General features: G+C 33.0%; 3 protein-coding genes across 16 annotated transcripts; 1 reads left to right on the forward strand and 2 right to left on the reverse strand.

The window, feature by feature from the left end:
- Positions 1–5,756: 5,756 nt before the first annotated feature.
- Positions 5,757–9,454, forward strand: LOC107621422 (putative CoA ligase CCL5). 2 transcript variants are annotated; one of them, XM_016323446.3, is made up of 6 exons: positions 5,757–6,649; positions 7,377–7,847; positions 8,201–8,346; positions 8,460–8,527; positions 8,980–9,082; positions 9,169–9,454. In XM_016323446.3, the coding sequence occupies exons 1-6, from the start codon at positions 5,908–5,910 to the stop codon at positions 9,280–9,282; spliced, it is 1,644 nt and encodes a 547-aa protein (XP_016178932.1). In that variant the 5' UTR covers positions 5,757–5,907; the 3' UTR covers positions 9,283–9,454. The 2 variants fall into 2 exon arrangements, with proteins under 2 accessions (XP_016178932.1, XP_088361006.1); XM_088504880.1 differs by lacking the exon at positions 9,169–9,454 and having other exon boundaries at positions 5,829–6,649; positions 8,460–8,569; positions 8,945–9,082.
- A 593-nt stretch (positions 9,455–10,047) lies between these two features.
- LOC107628099 (uncharacterized) lies at positions 10,048–13,868 on the reverse strand. Of its 10 annotated transcripts, none has more exons than XM_021114560.2 (11): positions 13,623–13,868; positions 13,408–13,545; positions 13,297–13,329; positions 13,112–13,213; positions 12,923–13,007; positions 11,747–11,951; positions 11,566–11,644; positions 11,400–11,486; positions 10,968–11,109; positions 10,771–10,839; positions 10,048–10,311 (listed from the first exon to the last, which is right to left on the reverse strand). In XM_021114560.2, exons 1-10 carry the CDS (start codon positions 13,670–13,672, stop codon positions 10,804–10,806), a joined length of 957 nt encoding a protein of 318 aa, XP_020970219.1. In that variant the 5' UTR covers positions 13,673–13,868; the 3' UTR covers positions 10,048–10,311; positions 10,771–10,803. The 10 variants fall into 10 exon arrangements, 8 of the variants coding, with proteins under 8 accessions (XP_020970219.1, XP_016186392.1, XP_016186391.1 ...); XM_016330906.3 differs by having other exon boundaries at positions 10,771–10,833; positions 10,968–11,112; XM_016330905.3 differs by having other exon boundaries at positions 10,968–11,112.
- A 922-nt stretch (positions 13,869–14,790) lies between these two features.
- Positions 14,791–20,344, reverse strand: TRM15 (GPI-anchored adhesin-like protein, putative (DUF3741)). 4 transcript variants are annotated; one of them, XM_088504874.1, is made up of 8 exons: positions 19,761–20,308; positions 19,388–19,609; positions 18,781–19,020; positions 18,333–18,400; positions 16,573–18,193; positions 16,377–16,486; positions 16,046–16,226; positions 14,791–15,884 (listed from the first exon to the last, which is right to left on the reverse strand). In XM_088504874.1, the coding sequence occupies exons 3-8, from the start codon at positions 18,929–18,931 to the stop codon at positions 15,298–15,300; spliced, it is 2,718 nt and encodes a 905-aa protein (XP_088361000.1). In that variant the 5' UTR covers positions 18,932–19,020; positions 19,388–19,609; positions 19,761–20,308; the 3' UTR covers positions 14,791–15,297. The 4 variants fall into 4 exon arrangements, with proteins under 4 accessions (XP_088361000.1, XP_088360998.1, XP_088360999.1 ...); XM_088504872.1 differs by having other exon boundaries at positions 16,046–16,229; XM_088504873.1 differs by having other exon boundaries at positions 19,388–20,344.

A 20,344-nucleotide genomic window follows, 5' to 3' on the forward strand; every position in this document is an offset into this window, starting at 1 on the left:
GGAGCAAAGTCTTTTTTGTAACTTTTAGAAACAAGAGACTAAATTAGAGAAAAGATTTATATATTATTAAGTGTATTTTAGTTGTCTAGAATGATACAATATAAAAGGATATTTATAGGTGTTAAAAGAATTGAAATAATAAAAACATAATATTCTATAATAAATATTCAGATATGCTAAATAATGCTAATTGATCATAATTAATTTTAATTATATTCTAACAGTAACTTACTAAGCATCCCATTTGATCAAAATCTCATTTGGTAGTTGCAAATTTGGTCATATAATCCGTAACGCAGTTGGGATTCCTTTGTATCAAATTAATTTCCACTTTCAATCTACATTTCATAACATTCAAAATCTTGCTTATCAAGTCGTGATGTGTGCTTTGACCAGCAATATTTTTGTCTTTAATAAGAATGTAGGCTTTTGGACAATTGGTTTTACAGATAACATTTCTACATCTCACTTTTTACGTTAAGATTAAATTCTTAGGGTTGGCAATGGGTAGAGTAGGATAAAATTTAGGTTTTACTTTAACTCTATCTGCGGGTTGAATTTTTTTTTTTTTAAATTCTATCCTATCCTAATCACGAATTGAAAATTTCTCGATCCTAATCCTACTTGCACTCTAAAGTTCTAAACCTTACCATACTCGATCCTACCCTTAAAAAAATAACAAAATTTTAAGCAAATATAAAATTTAACCATTCCAAATTTCATACATATTAATAAAATAGAAAATAAAAAACTAAGTTCAAATTAAAATTAAAAATAATAAAATCTTAAAGAAATTTAGCATAAAATTACAAATAATATGATCATCAATTAGTTTAGTGATTATTTCAAACTTTTATAAGAGAAATATCATGGATTCAACACTCACTTTTTTCATAATATATATATATATATATATATATATATATATATATATATATATATATATATATATATATATATTAGGGGTGCGGGTAGGTAGGGTAGGGTACGGGTGAACTCGCACCGCACCCCACCCTACTCGAACGGGTTGGTTCGGATTGGGTACCCGCGGGTAGGGTATAGATTGCCAGCCCTACCTCTAAATTGCAAAAAGTTCACCATAAAAAATAGGCGTCAAAAACAGGACACTCGTATACCCACGCAACCAAGCACTCGAACAATTACGCAAGACACAACCAAAACTAATCGTATATCCAAAACTACTAGCATCACAATTCACCTTGATCGATTTTAGACAGGAGACCACGTTAAAATAAAAAAAGGAGTATAAGTCTATTGAAAGGTGTTAATTTTATGTAGTTCTTTAACTGAAAAGCGAATAAAAGATATCACTTTATCAATACTCCACGAGTCCACGGATCATTTGAATTAAAAATATCATTATTTCATTCTCGTCAAATCTACCAACAACCCGCCAAGAACAACAATTCGTCAGATTCAAACTCCTTTCCTCCACCTTCGCTTTTCATAAAAACTGCCACATCAATTTAGAAATATCATTAATGACACTATTTAGGAAAAAATTAACTTACATGTGATAGATAAGAATAGATGCCGTCATTGAATTAATGAGGCAAAGTCTTCTCGCTCTATTAAGTAGTCTACCCTTTCAATTAGCAAGTCTTTCATGTATCTTATCAATGAAATGATTAAAGGAGAGTCAATTAGCTCTGGAATGGTGCATGTTAACCCTAAGATATTTGTCCAAATTCTGCACAAACCGAATCAAAGATATGCCCGTAAATAAGTCATTCCTCATGTTACTGACATTCTTTGAACACAAGGCTTTAGATTTATCCAAATTAATCTTTATGCCAGAAACTTTGTAGCAAGTATTGAGAGCATGCATAATAACTAGCACCTGAGTCTTCTTAACTTTACAAAACAGTAGTAAATCACCTGCAAATATTAAATGAGAGATCCAGGGATCCCTTTTAGTGATTGCAACTGAATCCCAAACTTGACCTGATTAACAATAATCCCAGACAAGCACTCCATATAAATGGCAAATAAATAAGAGGATATAGGATTCTCTTGACAAATCCCTCTTTTAGGAGCAAAGCTTTCAAGCTTGTTTCTATTCCACAGAAAAGATAGAAAAGAAACCCGAACCCACGCCACTATTAATCTAATAGTAACTATTGTTGAGAATAATGTTACAAAAAGAAAAAATAATTACAATACAAAAATCTTAAAAGTTAAAAACAGTCATACAAGAGGAGAATAATAATGTTAATAGTGTTGTTATTGGTGTTGATAGTAATAGAAGAGATAATGATAATAATAGGATATGATTGCAGAATTGAAGTAATAAAAATAGAAGTTATAATATAATGATGACAAAAATGGTAGTAATAGTAGTGATTGTAGATGATCTTATTATTGGAAAGAATTCCGTAGGATTTAAAATTTTCATAAATTTATAAATAAAACTCTTATAATATTAATTTTTATTACTATTTAACAAATTTTTTAGTAAAAAAATTATATTGTTTCAAAATAATTTTATTAGGGGTCAAAATATCTTTTTTATTTTTTATAAATATCGGCATGTCTTTTAAAAAAATAAACAAGTGTCGAGTTGAGTGTTTATTCTAAAATTTATAAATTTTTGTTTATTTGTCTTGAATTTTACATAATATGACTAAGTTATATTTGAAGCATCTATTTGACTATTAAATATAGTTACTTTTTTGGAAACAAAAGATTTAATAGATTTTTACATAGTTTCATCCATATTTTTTGGATTTGTAAACTATCATTTTTCCATTTTCAATCTTTTTAAAATTTATTTTTGGAAATGTGCTCTTTTGTTTGTTATGTTATAATTTTCACAGTAATTTTAATCAGATATATAATTTACACATCCTAAAAATCTTTGTTGTTTTTGATCTTCTATTTTTATTTGAAAATAATACATTTAGTTGTAATTTTAGTTTTATTTTGTGAAAAAAATCAGTTCAAAAAATTCACTTTAATTTCTTGTTTAGCTCTATATATATATATAGTAATGCTACACATCCATCCTGTAATTTTGTATCCAAATTCATTCAAGTTGGTCCAACACTAAAAAAATCCAATATCATTAAATGAAACGTAAAATACACGCGCCTAACACATACGAAACTGCTCTTGCCCAACGCTGCTTCTTCTCCTTCTCACGCTCGTTTACGCACGGAGCGGCTTCTTCTTCGCCTTCTTCTTCGCGTTCCTCCTCCTCCTCATTCTTCTCCTTATTTTTCGCGTTTCTTCTTCTTCACGTGTTTTCTCCTTATCGTCATTCTTTTGTTGTTGTTGCTGTTGTATTTTTTTATCTTTTCCACTTTCTCTCTCTTGTGAAGAAGCAGTAGAATGTGAGAAAGAAGAGTTTTGAATTGTGCAGAACAGAAATGAACCGAACATGTTATTATGGTGAAACAATTGTATAGTACTAAATGAATGGAACATTATCCATTATATAAATTCAAATTCGAACATCTTTCTGTATAATGAACCGAACACGTACTTATGGTGAAATAATTGTATAGTATTGAGTGAACGAAACGAAACATAATCCATTATATAAAATCAAATTCGAAAAACTTTCTGCATAATGAACCGAACGCGTATTCATGGTGAAACAATTGTATAGTACTGAGTGAACGAAACATAATCCATTATATAAAATCAAATTCAATCAGCTCTGCCTACAATTTACAGATTATCAATTCAATCCAATTCAATTCAATATAGTACACCTCCGTCCATTCAATTCAAATTCATTTCGTTCCTTATTTTATCCAATCCCTAATTGTATAGTACTGAGTGAACGAAACATAATCCATCCATTATATAAAATCAAATTCGAACAGCTTTCTGCATAATGAACCAAAACACGTACCCATGGTGAAACAATTGTATAGTACTGAGTGAACGAAACTAATCCATTATATAAAATCAAATTCAAACAGCTCTGCCTACAATTTACAGATTATCAATTCAATCCAATTCAACTCAATTCAGTACACCTCCGTCCATTCAATTCAAATTCAATTCAATTCAAATTAGCAATTGCATTCTATTCAATTCGATTCAAAATTGAATAATCCAAACTTCGTCAGTTTGATTCGTTTAAGAAGAATAATCCAAATTGCTCCTATTCAACTGGTTTGAAGTTGAGTCATGCATTCATTGTTTCAATTCAGAAGTGCAGATCGAAGAAGAAAACAAAGAAAAATATGAAGAAAATAAATGCAACGTAACTAGATCGAAAGAAAAAAACAAGGAGATGAACGCGACTAGAGGAGAACGATGAAAGCAATGCAGATCAATAAAGAAGAAAGTGAAGAAAAGACGCGAGCAGAGAAGAAGATTTACGTTGCAGCAGAAGGTTTACGTTGAGCAAAGCTTTAAGCTACAGCATGTTATATGTAGCGCATGTATGACAAATGAGTGAGGAGGAAAGAGAAAGCGTTTGACCAATATTACTTGGATAACTTGAATGCATTTTTTATATGAATGTAGAGCATTATATATATATATATATAGATAAAACCTGGTTGATAAGAGCTCCAACATCTTGCATATTAAAATCCATACACAAAAGTTCATTAATTTTATTTTATATTGACAAATTTCTTTGTATGTGTTATTCTAAAATAAGAAATCATTCCAAATATAAAAATAACGTTATATTAATTGTATAGAATTCATTTTAGAGTAATATACTATATAACTAATAAAATTGATTAATATTCTAAATATTTAATGTAAATTTTAAATTTGAAAGTTTAGATATATACAAATAAAATGTTGGTCAAATTGACTAATATTAAAAAAAAACATTGGTCTTCTGATTTTTTTTTTCATTTTAAACATAATAATTGATTAAAAATTTAATTTATTCCAATTATTCAATTCTATTATATTATAACGATTTTTTTATGACAAACTTAAATGAGGAAACAAAAGTGACCACGTCTCTGGCCTTTCCGTCTTCATCGTTCCCTGCTCAGTATGTATATATTTAAGAGTAAAGTAACACGTGAGATACATTATTCTCTTAAAAAATACTAATAAAATAATAAATATAGATACGTTACTTCTAAAATACTTTTACAATTAAAGTAAAAAAATCTTAATTTAACTAATTTATCTATGTCTATAATCATAAATAATTTTATTAATATTTTTTAAAAAAATTAATTTATTTAATATATAAATTTTTAGATTTATTTATCATTTTATTCAATATTTAAATATGAATGTGGGCATTTAATTGGTCGGTCCACTCTCTAACTTGGAAGAGTCAAAGTTTTAACAACCACAGTCCACGGGTCACAGGTGCACCTACCTAAATAGCTGCTAATAAAAATTTAATTTGTCTAAAATTAGAGGAACATGATATTCATTCTTTTACTTTTAAACTTTATAAGTAAAATTATAAGGTTATACTGTGTGTACACTAAAATCAGCTTATCAAAGTTCGTCTAATATAAAATATATGTTAAAATATAAATATACACTAAAAATAAATTAAATTACATATGTATTTATTTAGTAGTTAATTTTAGTGACTGATTTTGATATACAAATAATATTTTCCAAAATTTAAATATCATAACAAATATCTGCAATTAATTACCTGTTCATTGTGAATAAAATAATAAGGTATTTTCTTTGCATGAATAAAAATTTCCACATGCATAGCACAGAACTTTTTTTTATTCAATAAAAAACACAAAATAAACGTAATGTTAATATGAAAAGTAGTAAATATATATAGTAATGAGACATATGAATAACGTGGTACTTAATTTTGATTGGATCTCAATTCCCAAAGGAAGAATATAAATTATTCCCTTATTTAATAATCTGATACAGAAACAAAAAAAAACAAAGAAAGAAAGAAAGAGAGAGCGATCAAAAATGGAGGAAGGAAGAGATATAGATCCAAGAAGTGGGTTCTGCAGCTCAAACTCAGTCTTCTACAGCAAAAGGAAGCCACTTCCACTTCCACAGAACCCATCCTTGGACGTCACCACCTTCATCTCATCACACGCCCACCATGCCAGGATCGCCTTCATCGACGCCGCCACCGGCAACCACTTCACCTTCCACCAACTCTGGCGAGCTGTGGACGCCGTCGCCTCCTCCCTCTACGACCTCGGCATCCGCAAGGGCAACGTCGTCCTCCTCCTCTCCCCAAACAGCATCTACTTCCCCGTCGTCTGCCTCGCCGTCATGTCCCTCGGCGCCATCATCACCACCACCAACCCTCTCAACACCGCCGCCGAAATCCGCAAGCAAATCAACGACTCCAAGCCTCGCATCGCCTTCACCATCCCTCCCCTGGCCTCGAAAATCGCCGCCGCCTCCCCCTCGCTCCCGATCATCCTCATGGAGGCCGACACCAGCAGCAGCTTCCCTTCAGCCGTCACCACCCTGAGCCGCATGATGGAGAAAGAAAGCAGCTCAAGCCGAGTCAAAGAGCGAGTCAACCAGGACGACACGGCCACCCTGCTCTACTCTTCCGGCACCACCGGGCCCAGCAAGGGCGTCGTGTCTTCTCACCGCAACCTCATGGCTATGGTGCAGATCGTTCTCGGCAGATTCAACATCGAGGATAGCCAGACCTTCATCTGCACTGTCCCGATGTTCCATATATACGGTAGTAACTACTAACTCACTATTTTTTCTTTAGAAGGTATTCTTAGCTAACAAATTATTACATGCATATACCGTGGAATTTGAATTTGACCTTTTTTTTTCTTTAGAAATAAGATTTTAGATAAACACAGAAACACTATGTCATTTGAGTTATAGTTGATAAATATGACGCTTGCTTAATTAAGGACTTGTTTGGGTGAGTTTTTTAAAAAAGATCTTTTTTCGAGTTATCTTTTTTTAAAAGATCTTATAGAGAAGTAAAAGTAATTTTATGTTTGGATATCTCATGTAAAAAGGTCTTTTTATCAATCAATTATGTTTGGGTATAACAATATAAAAGTACTTTTTTGTTTATTTATTACATGAAAAACATCTTTTTTTTAAGGAAAAAAGATCTTTTAAAAAAAGATGTAAATTACAGCTTCTCAAAAAAGATCTTTTTTGATTTTACTAGTGCTTTTACTTTTACTACTAGAAATTTGCCAAACACGTTAAAAAATAAAAAAAGATCTTTTTTCATTGAAAAAAGATCTTTTTAACAAAATAATGGCGCCCAAACATGCACTAAATCGAGTACCAAATTATTCTTCGTCTTAAATGAGCGTTAGGATAAATTATTGACTAGCAACAGAACTTTAAATAAAACTTTAAAATCTGTGACGAATTAGTTCTTAACTGTATCCAGTTGAAAATAAAAGATAGATAGAAACTAACTGTGTTAATAACAGGGCTGGTGGCGTTTGCGACGGGACTTCTGGCGGCGGGGGCCACAATCGTGGTGCTGTCAAAGTTCGAGATGCACGACATGTTGTCGGCGATAGAGAGGTACAAGGCGACGTACCTGCCGCTGGTGCCGCCGATTCTGGTAGCGATGCTCAACAACGCCGACGCGATTAAGGGGAAGTACGATTTGAGGTCTTTGCATTCGGTGCTTTCGGGTGGAGCTCCGCTGAGTAAAGAGGTGATAGAAGGCTTCGTGGAGAAGTATCCGAACGTGACCATTCTTCAGGGTTATGGCTTGACGGAGTCCACCGGAGTTGGTGCTTCCACCGACTCCTTGGAAGAGAGCCGCAGGTACGGTACGGCGGGGCTCCTCTCTCCTGGAACCCAGGCTAAGATTGTCGACCCTGACTCCGGGCTCGCCCTTCCCGTGAACCGGACCGGTGAGCTCTGGCTCAGGGGTCCCACCATCATGAAAGGTACGTTACTAGGTTAGTTAGTGCTTTTCCTAGTCAACTTTTTCTCTCTTTCTTAACGTTTTTAGTTTTAGCTGTTTTTGGACTTTGGAATTTCTTTATCCTTTTGAGGGGGTAAACTTGGAATTTCTTAATATGGATTGATTATGATTTATCATTAAGATTTAAGAGCTAGTGGATTCCTTGGCCCTACCATAATATAGCGTGCGCATTGATATATCATAAGGCAATCTTATTTATTTATTTAATTAACTTGGAGTAAAAATGAGTCTTTTTTTTATTCATTGAAAGTTGAAAGTTGAAACATATTAGTGGACGAAAGTGTTAAGAGTGACGGTGATGGCGCATGCATGCAGGTTATTTCAGTAACGAGGAAGCAACGGCGTCTACGCTTGATTCAGAAGGATGGTTAAGAACAGGGGATGTTTGCTTCATCGACAATGATGGCTTCATATTTATTGTGGATAGGTTGAAAGAGCTCATCAAGTACAAGGGATATCAGGTATAACTCTTCATATTTGTTGTCAATTATTGTTTTCATAAGAAGACAATGAATTTGTACCTTTATTTCACATTTCATTCACATGCATTGTGTTGTTATTCTCAATATTTTAGGTGCCTCCAGCAGAACTAGAGGCCTTGTTGCTCACACATCCAGACATTGCTGATGCTGCTGTCATTCCGTAAGTCTAGTGTTTCATTCGTTAGGTAGCGTTTGTTTTGAGGTACTGAAATAGAGACTAAGACTCAGTATCATGTTTGTTAGTTCAGAGATTGTTACCAAAATTTCTGTCTCTGTCTTCAAAATTTTAGTATTTCAGTACCTCCAAAAAGTGGAGATATAGGGAACTAAAATTTTTAGAAATAGAGACCGAAACTTTAATAACATTTTATATTTAAAATACCCTCATTTCAATTAATTAATTCTAATTTTATCTTTTGTGCAAATTAAAGTAGAGTTTCATTCTTGTTTTAATTTCTGTCTCCCATTTTACACAAAACAGAATATTGAAATTTATTTCAATCTCTGTCTCTTAGTCTCAGTCTCTCAATCTCAGTTTTTCTGTGTCTGTCTCTCCACCAAATGCTACCTAAAAGAGCATAATTCATTCATTATTCATGTTCCGTGCATCAGGTTTCCAGATAAGGAGGCTGGGCAGTTTCCAATGGCATATGTTGTAAGAAAGGCTGGAAGCAGCATTTCGGAGAAGGAAGTGATGGATTTTGTGGCAAAACAGGTTTGAATCCAATTAACTCTAAGCATTCCTTTTTTCATTTTTGTGAGAGTCTCAGTTACTTTATATCTTGTGTGTGATGCATGCAGGTGGCTCCATACAAGAGAATTAGAAAGGTCGCTTTTATATCTTCCGTACCCAAAAATCCATCTGGCAAGATTCTAAGGAGGGATCTCATCAACCTCGCAACCTCTAAACTCTGAAAACACTTTTAACATTTTTTTTATTCGGGATATGTATGGCTCTCCTGCAATTTTAGTTATTATGCCTTGTTTATATACTTTTTTCAGGAGATTAATAAAAAGTAATAATGTACGTATGTTCCTAATTTGTTTTCTCAAGATAATGTTCATATCTAGTGTTCCTTTAAGAAAATTCAATTATCACATTTAATTTAAATCGACTTATTAGTGCTTAATTTAAAAACGAGAATGTTATGGAATAATACTTTTAGTGAAAAAAATAGTATTAGTTCAAAAATAAAAATATTAGAGACTAATATTTTTTATCAATATTAATTAACACTTTGAGTTTGTTTGAAAAGCTTCAACAACTTTTTTCTGAGCTTTTTACTTATGAAAAGTCACATTAATGTTGTTTAATACAATTTTTTAAATATACTTTTGAATTAATGTCTTACTTTTATATTATTAAAATTTAAAATTTAGTATTTAAGATTTAAAATTGATCAAATATTAAAAAAATAATAAATTTTGTTTGTCATTAATTCAAATGCAAGAAAAGAAATATTAATAGTCTAACCACAGGTAGCTAAATGTGCATTCATAACACCGTAGTGTCAATGGTTTCTCAGATTATAGATAGTGTCAGAGGGGATTAATGGTATGTGTTAAATTAATGATCTCAGTTCTTGTGTGTATGCTAATCTGACTAATATGGAATTTAGTAAGATAAAGGAGTTAAATAACTGAAAAATAAGATTAGTAAGGAATACTCATGGTCATGGCCTTATAATTAATATGTTTTCAATATTTTTATTTGAATTTAATAAAACGAATGTGCACACTACATATAATCATTCGTACTAAGTTCAAACCTTGGTAATTCCAGGCTTGTAAATTCGACATCATGACCAAAAAATAAAGTATAAAAAACAGGTAAGGATGATTATCATTAATCAAACAAAATCATAGCACACCTCCTTATTCTATACTAGATCTTGAATTCGTTCCTTCTATTATTCTTTAGATGGCTCACTGCTCATATAGGGACTGCAATTTCAAGAATAAGAAATAAGCAAAGAGAAGAAAAACAAGAACAAAATAGAAACAGATATGCACAAATCATAAAGAAATATTAATGTTGAGGAGAGTTAACAGGATGATTAACCTCGTGTAGGATAATGCAACTAATCAAACAGTAAAGGAAAAGTATAGGGTACCAATATATTATCTGCCAACTTATTACCAATAATAATTAATTATTATATTTTAAACATATGTATAAAGAGACACATCTAAGAAATACATCTATAAAAACATTTCTATTAGACACATTTATAAAAAATACATTTTTATTAGACACATCCACAAAGACACTTTCATTAAATACAGTCATAAACAAGAGTTGGCAGAAGTTGGCAGAAATATTGTTGGTAACGTAGCGGGATTGAACAGTAAAATGTTAAAAAGTGCTTAAAAGATGCAGCGAAGTTGTTGGTGACCACACACCATAAATAATATCTACTGCACGATTTGGTTTCATCATCTCCTGCCAAAAGGGTTGCCCTGTAACTGTAGCTACAATGGAAATTGGCCAAATGTCACCATGAAGATTATTTTCTCAAGAATGGTGTTCTAGAATTAGCACATATATAGAAATACAAAACAATAAAAAAACGAAGAAAAGCATGAAATTGCTTCTTCACCTTCTCCGAGCCTTCTTCAAAATTTGCCTTCTTTTTGGGTGTCTCATCTTCAATAACACCAGCATCATCACAATTCTTTTTGTGCATCTCTTCTTCCATACCACCACCTTCATAACGGTTGGAGTCCCTAGCTGGTGTGATTCTACTTAAAAACAATTTAAACAAATACAGTTTTGACCAGCAATTTTTTTAGTTTACATACGCTTGAGAAATGACCTTAACATAGATGAACAATGTTAGAACTTGAAAAGAATAAGAGGGATTCAATCTTTACCAATATGCATGAGTGTACTTAACTGCTTATACATGAGGAATTGACACCACAAGAAAACATAAAAACGAAGAGGCAACAATTAAAGGATAGACTTAAAAAGAACAACTAAATGTTTAGAACATCAATCAATATATGAACAAAAATTTGTTATTTCTTACTCGAGTCCATCTCTGAAGCTGGATCCAAGACAGAAAGACATAGAGGCATTTTTTTTCACTCGGTCCTCTAAATCTTGATCTCTTTGCCTTCAATTACAAAACAACAAAACTTTATAGTAAAAAGAAAAAAATAAAATAAAACACAAGTTAATTGACACAGACTTGCCTAAAGTCATCATGATCCTTAATATCACATCTCTCACAGCGTGTAGGAAGTTGAGCAGGACTAAGATCCAAGAAACGATCTGCCAGGAAAAGGTGGGGGAGTCAATGTGTTCAATAATTCGTGATGGTAAAAGTAAAGTTATCAAGAGGGAGAAAAGACTAGAGAAATTCATTTAAGATACCTAGTTTAAGTCGTTTGGCATATGCTACGTGCATTTCATCAGGATTCATTTCATGGACTGCACCAAAAAAATACTTGGCGGAATCGGACTTTTCGGTTGATATAGGCTTCCCCTCCCACATCAACTTATGAAGGAAGCCAAGAGGAATATAAGGTTGAACCATTCTCTTGGGAATCGAGGACGTCGAAAGCTTATACTCATCTTCCTACAAAATAGATAGTAACGAAGAATTTTTTGAAAAAACATTAATATAACGAAAAAAGGTAGGCTCTACATTAAGTAGAAACATGTTTCACATAGGAAAAAATCGAACAATGCTGAGTGTTTTGAAATGGAGATGGTGGTGCATAAGGGGAGAATGGAGTCATTTGTTAGTAAAGGGAAGGAAGGGACATCTAAAATTGTGAAAGAACAAATCATGAAGCAACATGCTAGAAGGAAGATGTAGTTCAAGTTGTGGGTGATGGTGATGGAGCTTGTAATCTTGTGGCAGCAGGGAAACATACATGTTAGAGGAACAAAGGAAACAAAATGTTTGTGTCTTGTCTAGTCCATTAGCTTGACTACTTAGACCTTTATTTTATAATATTTCAACAGGTTTGAGTATGTATGCTGCCATTTAGAGTTTTATTAAGGTGGAAACTCAGGTGGAGTCAACTTCGCAAGTTGATAGCTTGAGAGTCTATAGATGACAATTTAGTTAAATCTATCAAATTATTTAGGGCTTGTTTGGGTGAGCTTTTAAGAAAAAATCTTTTTTCGAGTTATCTTTTTTTAAAAGATCTTATAGAGAAGTAAAAGTAATTTTATGTTTGGATATCTCATGTAAAAAGGTCTTTTTATCAATCAATTATGTTTGGGTATAACAATATAAAAGTACTTTTTTGTTTATTTATTACATGAAAAACATCTTTTTTTTAAGGAAAAAAGATCTTTTAAAAAAAGATGTAAATTACAGCTTCTCAAAAAAGATCTTTTTTTGATTTTACTAGTGCTTTTACTTTTACTACTAGAAATTTGCCAAACACCTTAAAAATAAAATAAGATCTTTTTTCATTGAAAAAAGATTTTTTTTTTAACAAAATAATGGCGCCCAAGCATGCACTTAATAGTTCTCAACTATCAACTTCACAGCTTCCACTTTTTAATAATTAGATGAGAAGAAAATGAACTAACCCCTTCCTTTCGTGTGTCATTGTAGTGTTTCATAGCCAAAATATGCCAATGACAACGACGCTCAAAAATCCCTTGTATCTCTTCTCTGTAAAGGGTGATAAGGGAGAAGTGATTAAGAATATGTATTAAATGTTAATTTGAATTGCATTGAATATGTATTAAATGTTAATTTGAATTGCATTAAGATACTTGGGCGGATTTGGTTCAGTAAGAGTATAGCCTGCATAGGGGACTCTGGCTGCTATTGCTGATGGTGATGGTATATTGCTAAAAATTTTTGGTGTCACATATCTGTGAAGGACAATTAATTAAGAATGAATGTATATGAATGGAATTGATATTGATATCTCATCTAAATTAGGGCATGTACTCACTTAGAAGCCTTTGGTTTGGGAGATATCTCATCTCTGTGAAGGACAATAAATTATATTAACTGAATTGCAGTGAGATATATAAAAATTAGGGCATGCAATGCAAGTACGGACTTAGGTTGGGGAGAAGGAGGTGGAAGATCCTTGTAAATTGTATCGAGAATGCCTGGTTCATAACGAGGATTGAGTGGATCATAACGAGGAGGTGATGCTGCTGATGATGCCGTGTCAAGAATTTCTTGTTTGTCATCTCTGTGAAGGATAAGAAGGAAAAATTGATGAAGTAGATATGAATGGAGTTGATATTCTAAATGAGGGCATCTACTCACTTTGACGGCGAAAAGCTTCTTCCTGATGAGAACGAATTTGCCGATGACATGTCAGATGCGAAAGACGAAGGGGGAGATCCGGGAAAATCCTCTCAATTTTTTTTTAACAATTGAGGGAGTAAAGTGTGATCTCCCACCATTAATTTTATAAATGGGTCCAGAAATAAATATGAGAGAGAGAACAATAAAAGGTTAGAAATCACATTTTACACTCTCAATTTTTTTTTAACAATTGAGAGGATCCATTCCCGGGAGATCCCTCCTCTCAGTTTCAAACTCTTTTATAGTTTTGTTTTTACTTTTTAGCCCCGCCCTATACGCCTTCGCTTTGACATGGGCACGTGGGAAATCAATCCGTTCTTTTTCTATTCACAAAAAAAATCTCTTTTTTTCAAAAAAATATAAATAAGTTACTAACTTTTTTTAAGAAAATATTTAATATTTAAATATTTAAATTCTTTCGCTTAAAATATACAAGGACAAATAAATTTTTAGTTTTTCATTCAAAATATATAAAGATAAATTAATCCTTTAAAGGGACTTAGATGCCTCACTCTTAAAAGTGAGCGATGTTATTGAATTTTTATTTAGTCGAAGACTTATTTATCTTCGGAATAAAAAATCAAGGACTTATTTATCGTTTACTTTTTTTTAGTTAACCAGACCATTTTTATTTTTCATATTTTTAAAGTAAAATGACAAATAGACTTTTCAATATTTATATATTAGAAAATATTATTTGTATACCAAAATTAGTCACTAAAATTAGCCACCTGTAAATACATGTGTAGTTTAATATTTTTTTAATATGTATTTATATTTCAGTATCTATTTTATACTAATAACTGACTTTAATGACTGATTTTGGTATATACTTAGTATAACCCTTATATATTAATCTTTGAAAAAAAAACTACTAATAAAATTCTTTGTGATAACAGATATGGACATAATATTACCGTATTAATTTTTATCATGACGGTAAAATGATTTAATTTGAACATAACTTTTATACGTCTGTAATAGTGGAAAACTTTTATTTTTTCCTTCAAAAATTAATATGTACAAAGTGTAAATATTCAAAGACTTATTTGTTTTTTTAGTTATTTTTATTTGTATTTGATAAAAAGAATGAGCATAGCAGAGATAATCATTACTCATTAGTATAGTACTAACTTCAAAGTTAAAATTTTAAAGCTTAGTAAATTCAACAACTTGATCAAAAATAAAATATACAAAACAAGTAAGGATGATTACCAAACAAAATTATAGCACACACCAACTAAATTAACCAGAAAATCAAACTCCACAGAATCTACAATCAAACACCTTTGGTCCCAAGAAAACTCATACTTTGTCACTCTAAAGACAAGAATTTTGTTTCTACTTTTGCAAGAAGCAGTTGCAACTTGCTTCCCTTTCACTTCTTGCCCATATTCGAGTATCTTCACTAACCATTTTAACTATTTACTATCTCAGAAATGCCATGAATGAAGCTTTGAAGGACATAAAAGGTGGCAAGAACAAGAAGTAGTCAGTAAATCAGTAATCATTTACACATTGCTTCCACTCTTCTTGTCCTTCAATTCGAATCGAAACTGACAACAGTTTGAAGCATCAGAATGTCTAATCCAATATCATTTCGTCCCATTTCGCTCTACTCCATTGCTTTCCATCAGTCCAGATATGTACAACTCAATATTGTATCCTCCATGAGTTCTGCAAGAATGATCTCACCCATTTCGAAACCAACGGCTTCAGCATCAAACCGAAGATCCATCCACATGCTACTTTTTTCCATGTCTTTCCTGACAATTTTGTCCAAAGTTCGAGGCGGGGGTAAGGGAAGGAAATGCCAGCACATTGCTTCCCAAACCTTGACAATAACCACTTTCATATTTGGACTTGGCCTTATGCTAAGATTCTTCACAAAGGATACAAAAGGTGAGACAGCAAAGTAATGCCAACAAACCTCCATCAGAACTTCATTGATACAGTCATAAAGAAGCTTCTGATCATGGCAAAGCTGGTTTGCTGGAAGCTCTTCCTGATCAAACAATGAAGGATCTAGTATCTTATCCGAGGAATGGCATTTCATCAATAATTGATCCATAGTCAATTCAGAGGCTTGCAGGACTGATTTGATGTACTTGTATATCAATTCATTTTCTTCAAGGCAATATTTTCCTTTCTGGATTTGGTTCACAGGTGAATAGTCTTGTTCTTCGAATTCAATATTTAGCGGCCGTACTGCTACTTGAACTGAAAATCAAGAATGAATGTGATGTTAGATTAAAATAAATATAGCAATCAGAAAAAGGTATGCTACCATGTGTTATGCATTGTCAAGAGAAGCATGATATAGCAACCTCCTTAAGAATTAAATTTGCATCCACAGATAGCACTAGTGCAGGAATTCTTACTAGGTTGATATTCGGAGTAACTGGGGCTGATTTCATCCTCTATGAATGGTGTATCAAAAACAGATACAGGACTTGGCCTCCCACACATTTCTGCACCACTTTCTAGCTCTTCAGTTTTCTTTGTGAATGAGGACTGAGATGATGATGGTGGGGTAGATTGTTGGTTTTCGCCTATACCGTCCTGCTGAAGGAACAAATAATAGTTTAGGCTTTAGATACAGTTTTGTGGATATTGAATACAACATAATTACAAAGATCAATTTATTCTCAAACCATTGATTTGTGTAAAAACTTAATGCAATATGAAACATTACTAGAGTGAAGCATTGACCTCAGTAATTTCTAAGATATCACAACTCTGTTCATCATTTCTAATGCTGAGGTGAATTGGTTCTGAGAAAGATTCCAAGATATTGATCTCTTTTTCAGATTCTACATCACCTGCACACAAATAAATTATAGAAACTCCATAAGTAATAGACTAAATGCAAACATGCATGCATCTACTACTTAAATGATAACATTACCTTCGACAACTATCTCGTCTTTAACAGCACAATAGCCTTCTGCTTTATCAACATGACTAAGTTCATCAGGAAAATTTGATTCCAACTTAATTTCTCGTACTAAATTATTAGAGCTTCTGTCACGTATACTTGACTGCTTCTCTGGATTATCAGTTTCCTGAGCTAAATTATTCACAAAGGTTGCCTGTTTGGGGGACATATTGTCATAAGCCTCCCAAGTTTTATCCGAGGTAGAAAATCTTGTCTGTTCAGTCAAAAAATGATGCTCCCAACGCCTTGAAGGACTGCCAAGGGGCGAAAAGTTGTACTCCGGAAGGGATAGAATTCTCCCAAGGGTCTTGGAAATCTGCCTACTCGACATGTCCATGTTCTCATCACTCCTACCTATCACCTCAGACAGATGCTTCTTGGCCTCAGTGTATAAGTGAGAGGCCCTTTTCTTTTTATAACTACCAGTTTCTTGCTCGACAATCAATTCCGGATCTTTCAGTTTAGTAGGCCTTGCAATTTTCTCAAGGAAGAAATGATCTTTGTTAGGAGATCTCATTCCAACATTGTCTTTAAGAATGGCTTTGTTGCTAGGCCTTTGACATTCAGCAGGGTATCTTTTTGAGATGCCTTCAGGATTTGCATGTTTCTCTCTTCCCATTGCATGCTTCAACTTGTTTTTTAAATCTGTAAGCGAAAAATGTGAACTACCTCTTGCAGAAGGACTACTGTGTTTGGCAGTATCATGAGATTGCAGGGATGAGGCAATGTTGTTTCTGGTTTCAGAACTTTGCAACCCCATTGATCCAGGCTTCAGAATTACAATTCTATTTGAAGTCTCAGTTTTGCCATTCTCATTTGTTGGATTTTTCGGCTGAGACTTTGTTTTTTTCCTGAAGAAGTTATGCTTCTTGTGGTTTACAGTCTCCCTTGTTGGTTCCACATTTCTAAAATCTTGTTCGGTGAAGTTGGAACAAGTAACAGAACTATATTCATTGTTATCTCTCCCATGAGATTTCGCAAACTCTTGTATACATTTCAACAAAAGTGAATTTGGGTTTTGTAGAAGTGCAAGAAACAATTCCTTGTCTGAGCTTATAAACTGAAGTGCTTCCATAAGTTCATGGGAATGAAGGTATTTTCTAGCTTCTGCCAGATCTTTGCCATTCAGTATCATCTGATTCACAAATTCATGAATTACCTCTCTTGCAATGTTTTCAGAAATTGCATGCTTCTGGTTTGACTGAGTATGAACTCCTCTATCATTGCCATGCTTCACAGAACAAGACTCTTTAAAGTGACAAAACTCTTCAATTATGTTATCCAGATCAAGATCATCTTTTGATTGCCGCCGAGAGTGTTGATTATGCAAGTACTTGGATTTCATGGTTGCATCCAAATTCAGATTATCAATGTCCATATCACAGCTTTTACTGCTAGATTTCTTTTTCCTTTTGTAATCCGTCTGCTGCGGAACTTCACATCTTAACCTGGATCCATTTGGTTCTACTTTGGCATTATATACATCCTTCTCTGTGGTTTGATCAATGAACATCTCTTCTTCTATGAGTTTCTTCACACTATGCTTAATAGCACCAGTTTTCACTGTTGGCCTCTTACTCTCTCCAGTGTCCTGAAACATGACATATTGATATCAATAAATGCACAAACATCCTTGTAGCAGTAACTGAATTCTTCTAGTCTCCTAAAATTTGTTAACTTTCACTTGTAATGAGTTTCAATTGAATAATACAAGGGATGGCCAGACTCACAAAATTGCCATGAGAAACTTCATCCAAATCGCTCAACATCTCAAACTTGTTCTTAGAAGGCACATCTCCTGAAGGAAAAAGTAATAATTAAATTAATAATTGATATTGATTTATTTTTCTTAATCAAGCACAGCTGCACACAAGTATATTCCACAATAATAATAGATAGGCTATCCTGCACAAATATGATTTGTAGATACTACAAGAAGTTATGATAAAATTAGTCACAAGTATAAGAAGTTTAAGGTAGTAGTATTTGATGTAGATACATGTACAGCATGCATAGGTGAGAAAAAATGAAATATTCATGATTGTAGATAGGGAAAGTATGTTCTGATGAAAAGTTTTATAGCATTCTAGAAAATTTTTTGGAATGAAAAACATCAATTACTCCACAACTATTTGGAACACCGATCTATGAAACTATAATGTTTAACACCATTCTTACCAACAACATGCTTGCTGCTTCGCCTTCTATCTGCAATCAACTTGCGAGTTGAGTGACCATGGCGGAAATCAAACATACTAATAAAGCCCCACATACACCCTGACTTGTCTTTCTCATACCGGATGGAGCGCCTCTGAGACTTCTTTGCCATAATGATTGGGCACAGTTGACTACGTTCTTTCGTCTTTAGGCCTTATTACAATCGTCATCCGAACCACTTCACTGGTAAGATCATGCTACCTGATCAATGAACAAAACCATTAAGCAAATATATGTAGTTAAAAATCATTAGAACACTATGATCACTCCCTTAAATCTAATGCCATAGCTTTGTAGTAAGTATATGAAGAACAATGCTCTTTATGCAAACTTATAGAGAGGATTCAAACATAGCTACAGATATATCATTGAAAATTATCAACTTGGTGAGGTAAAACAGAACAATCATTGGATGGTAAGATTTAGAGGCTACTGAATCAAGAAACACAACAAGAATTTAACAAGTAGAAGATCCAACTAAATTGAGTGGTTACCAATTTAAGTCATGTAGCTAGAAGTCTAGAACTAAACTAGCATAGGAAAAACTGAGATTGATGCAACTAAGTACCTGCTACTATGAGGCTTTTTGAATCAAACAAAGAATCTAGGAATTCAAGTTCAGCTCCCCAAGTTTCTCAACTGAGTGAAGCTCAAGGAGTCATAGTCATCGCTTCCTTTGGAGGGTAAGGTATCAATACCTTGTTTGTTTCTACTGAATTCTAAAAGTTTCCACAGAGAAAGCTGAAATAAATCCCACTCATCTTCTCCTCTCTTCAAAGAAAAGTCCAAACTGATACACAACCATTAATAAGGCTTCAGCTTTTATAATTGGCATGTAATCAAACACTTGCAGCATATTGATCAAACTTGACGGAGAAGATTGATCAAGCTTATCTTCAATAATGTTCAGTGACTCAAACAAATCCAAATTCTATAATCACCAGTTCATGATGAGCTCCATCAGTAGCTATGCACAGCAGAATCCATGGCTGCACCAAGTGATGAATTCATATCCTTCAAAAGTTGATTGAACCATTTAAGCAAATCAACAAACAGAACAGGGGCAATCCAAATTCCCAATGATGTTCCTCCTCCACCAAGAAAAACCAAAATGTATGATGAAAGCTTGGAGCTTTTTTTATCTTTTGTGTGTATGTATGTTTTTTTTTTTCCAATCTCAATCTCAACTAGATAGCAACCTGAATTCTCTTCACTTTAACACTCAAAAATACTTTTTTTTCAATGGAAAATTCTGTATTAAAACACTTGATATTCTATTTACCACGAATGAAAATGGAGACTTTTTGCAAATGGGGGGTGTGTTTGACAGCGAAAAATGAAGAAAAATGGAAATGAAAGCACCGACCCACTAATATTTTTGAGGAATGATTCTGATTCTGAGAAGAAAAAAAAAAGTGAAAAAGGAGAGAAAGAAAAATGGTGGTGACTGGTGTGGTTGGAGAAGGATGGAAAGTGAAAGCTTTACAACAATGGTATTAATCTTTTTAGTATTATTATTAGTATT

The sequence above is a fragment of the Arachis ipaensis genome, chromosome B2, assembly GCF_059453495.1.
Source record: "Arachis ipaensis isolate K30076 ecotype BB chromosome B2, ASM5945349v1, whole genome shotgun sequence".
In the NCBI taxonomy this organism is placed as follows: Eukaryota; Viridiplantae; Streptophyta; class Magnoliopsida; order Fabales; family Fabaceae; genus Arachis; species Arachis ipaensis.

Coding starts and splice junctions, on each gene's coding strand:
- LOC107621422 (XM_016323446.3), top strand. CDS start 5,908: ATGGAGGAAGGAAGAGATATAGATCCAAGAAGTGGGTTCTGCAGCTCA. Junction 8,528..8,979: donor GCTGATGCTGCTGTCATTCC/GTAAGTCTAGTG, acceptor TCCGTGCATCAG/GTTTCCAGATAAGGAGGCTG. Junction 9,083..9,168: donor TGGATTTTGTGGCAAAACAG/GTTTGAATCCAA, acceptor TGATGCATGCAG/GTGGCTCCATACAAGAGAAT.
- LOC107628099 (XM_016330905.3), bottom strand. CDS start 13,672: ATGTCATCGGCAAATTCGTTCTCATCAGGAAGAAGCTTTTCGCCGTCA. Junction 13,008..13,111: donor ACTGAACCAAATCCGCCCAA/GTATCTTAATGC, acceptor CACCCTTTACAG/AGAAGAGATACAAGGGATTT. Junction 10,840..10,967: donor TTGAAGAAGGCTCGGAGAAG/GTGAAGAAGCAA, acceptor TTTCCATTGTAG/CTACAGTTACAGGGCAACCC.
- TRM15 (XM_088504871.1), bottom strand. CDS start 18,931: ATGGCAAAGAAGTCTCAGAGGCGCTCCATCCGGTATGAGAAAGACAAG. Junction 18,194..18,332: donor AAGTTTCTCATGGCAATTTT/GTGAGTCTGGCC, acceptor GTCATGTTTCAG/GACACTGGAGAGAGTAAGAG. Junction 15,885..16,045: donor TTACTCCGAATATCAACCTA/GTAAGAATTCCT, acceptor CTTGATTTTCAG/TTCAAGTAGCAGTACGGCCG.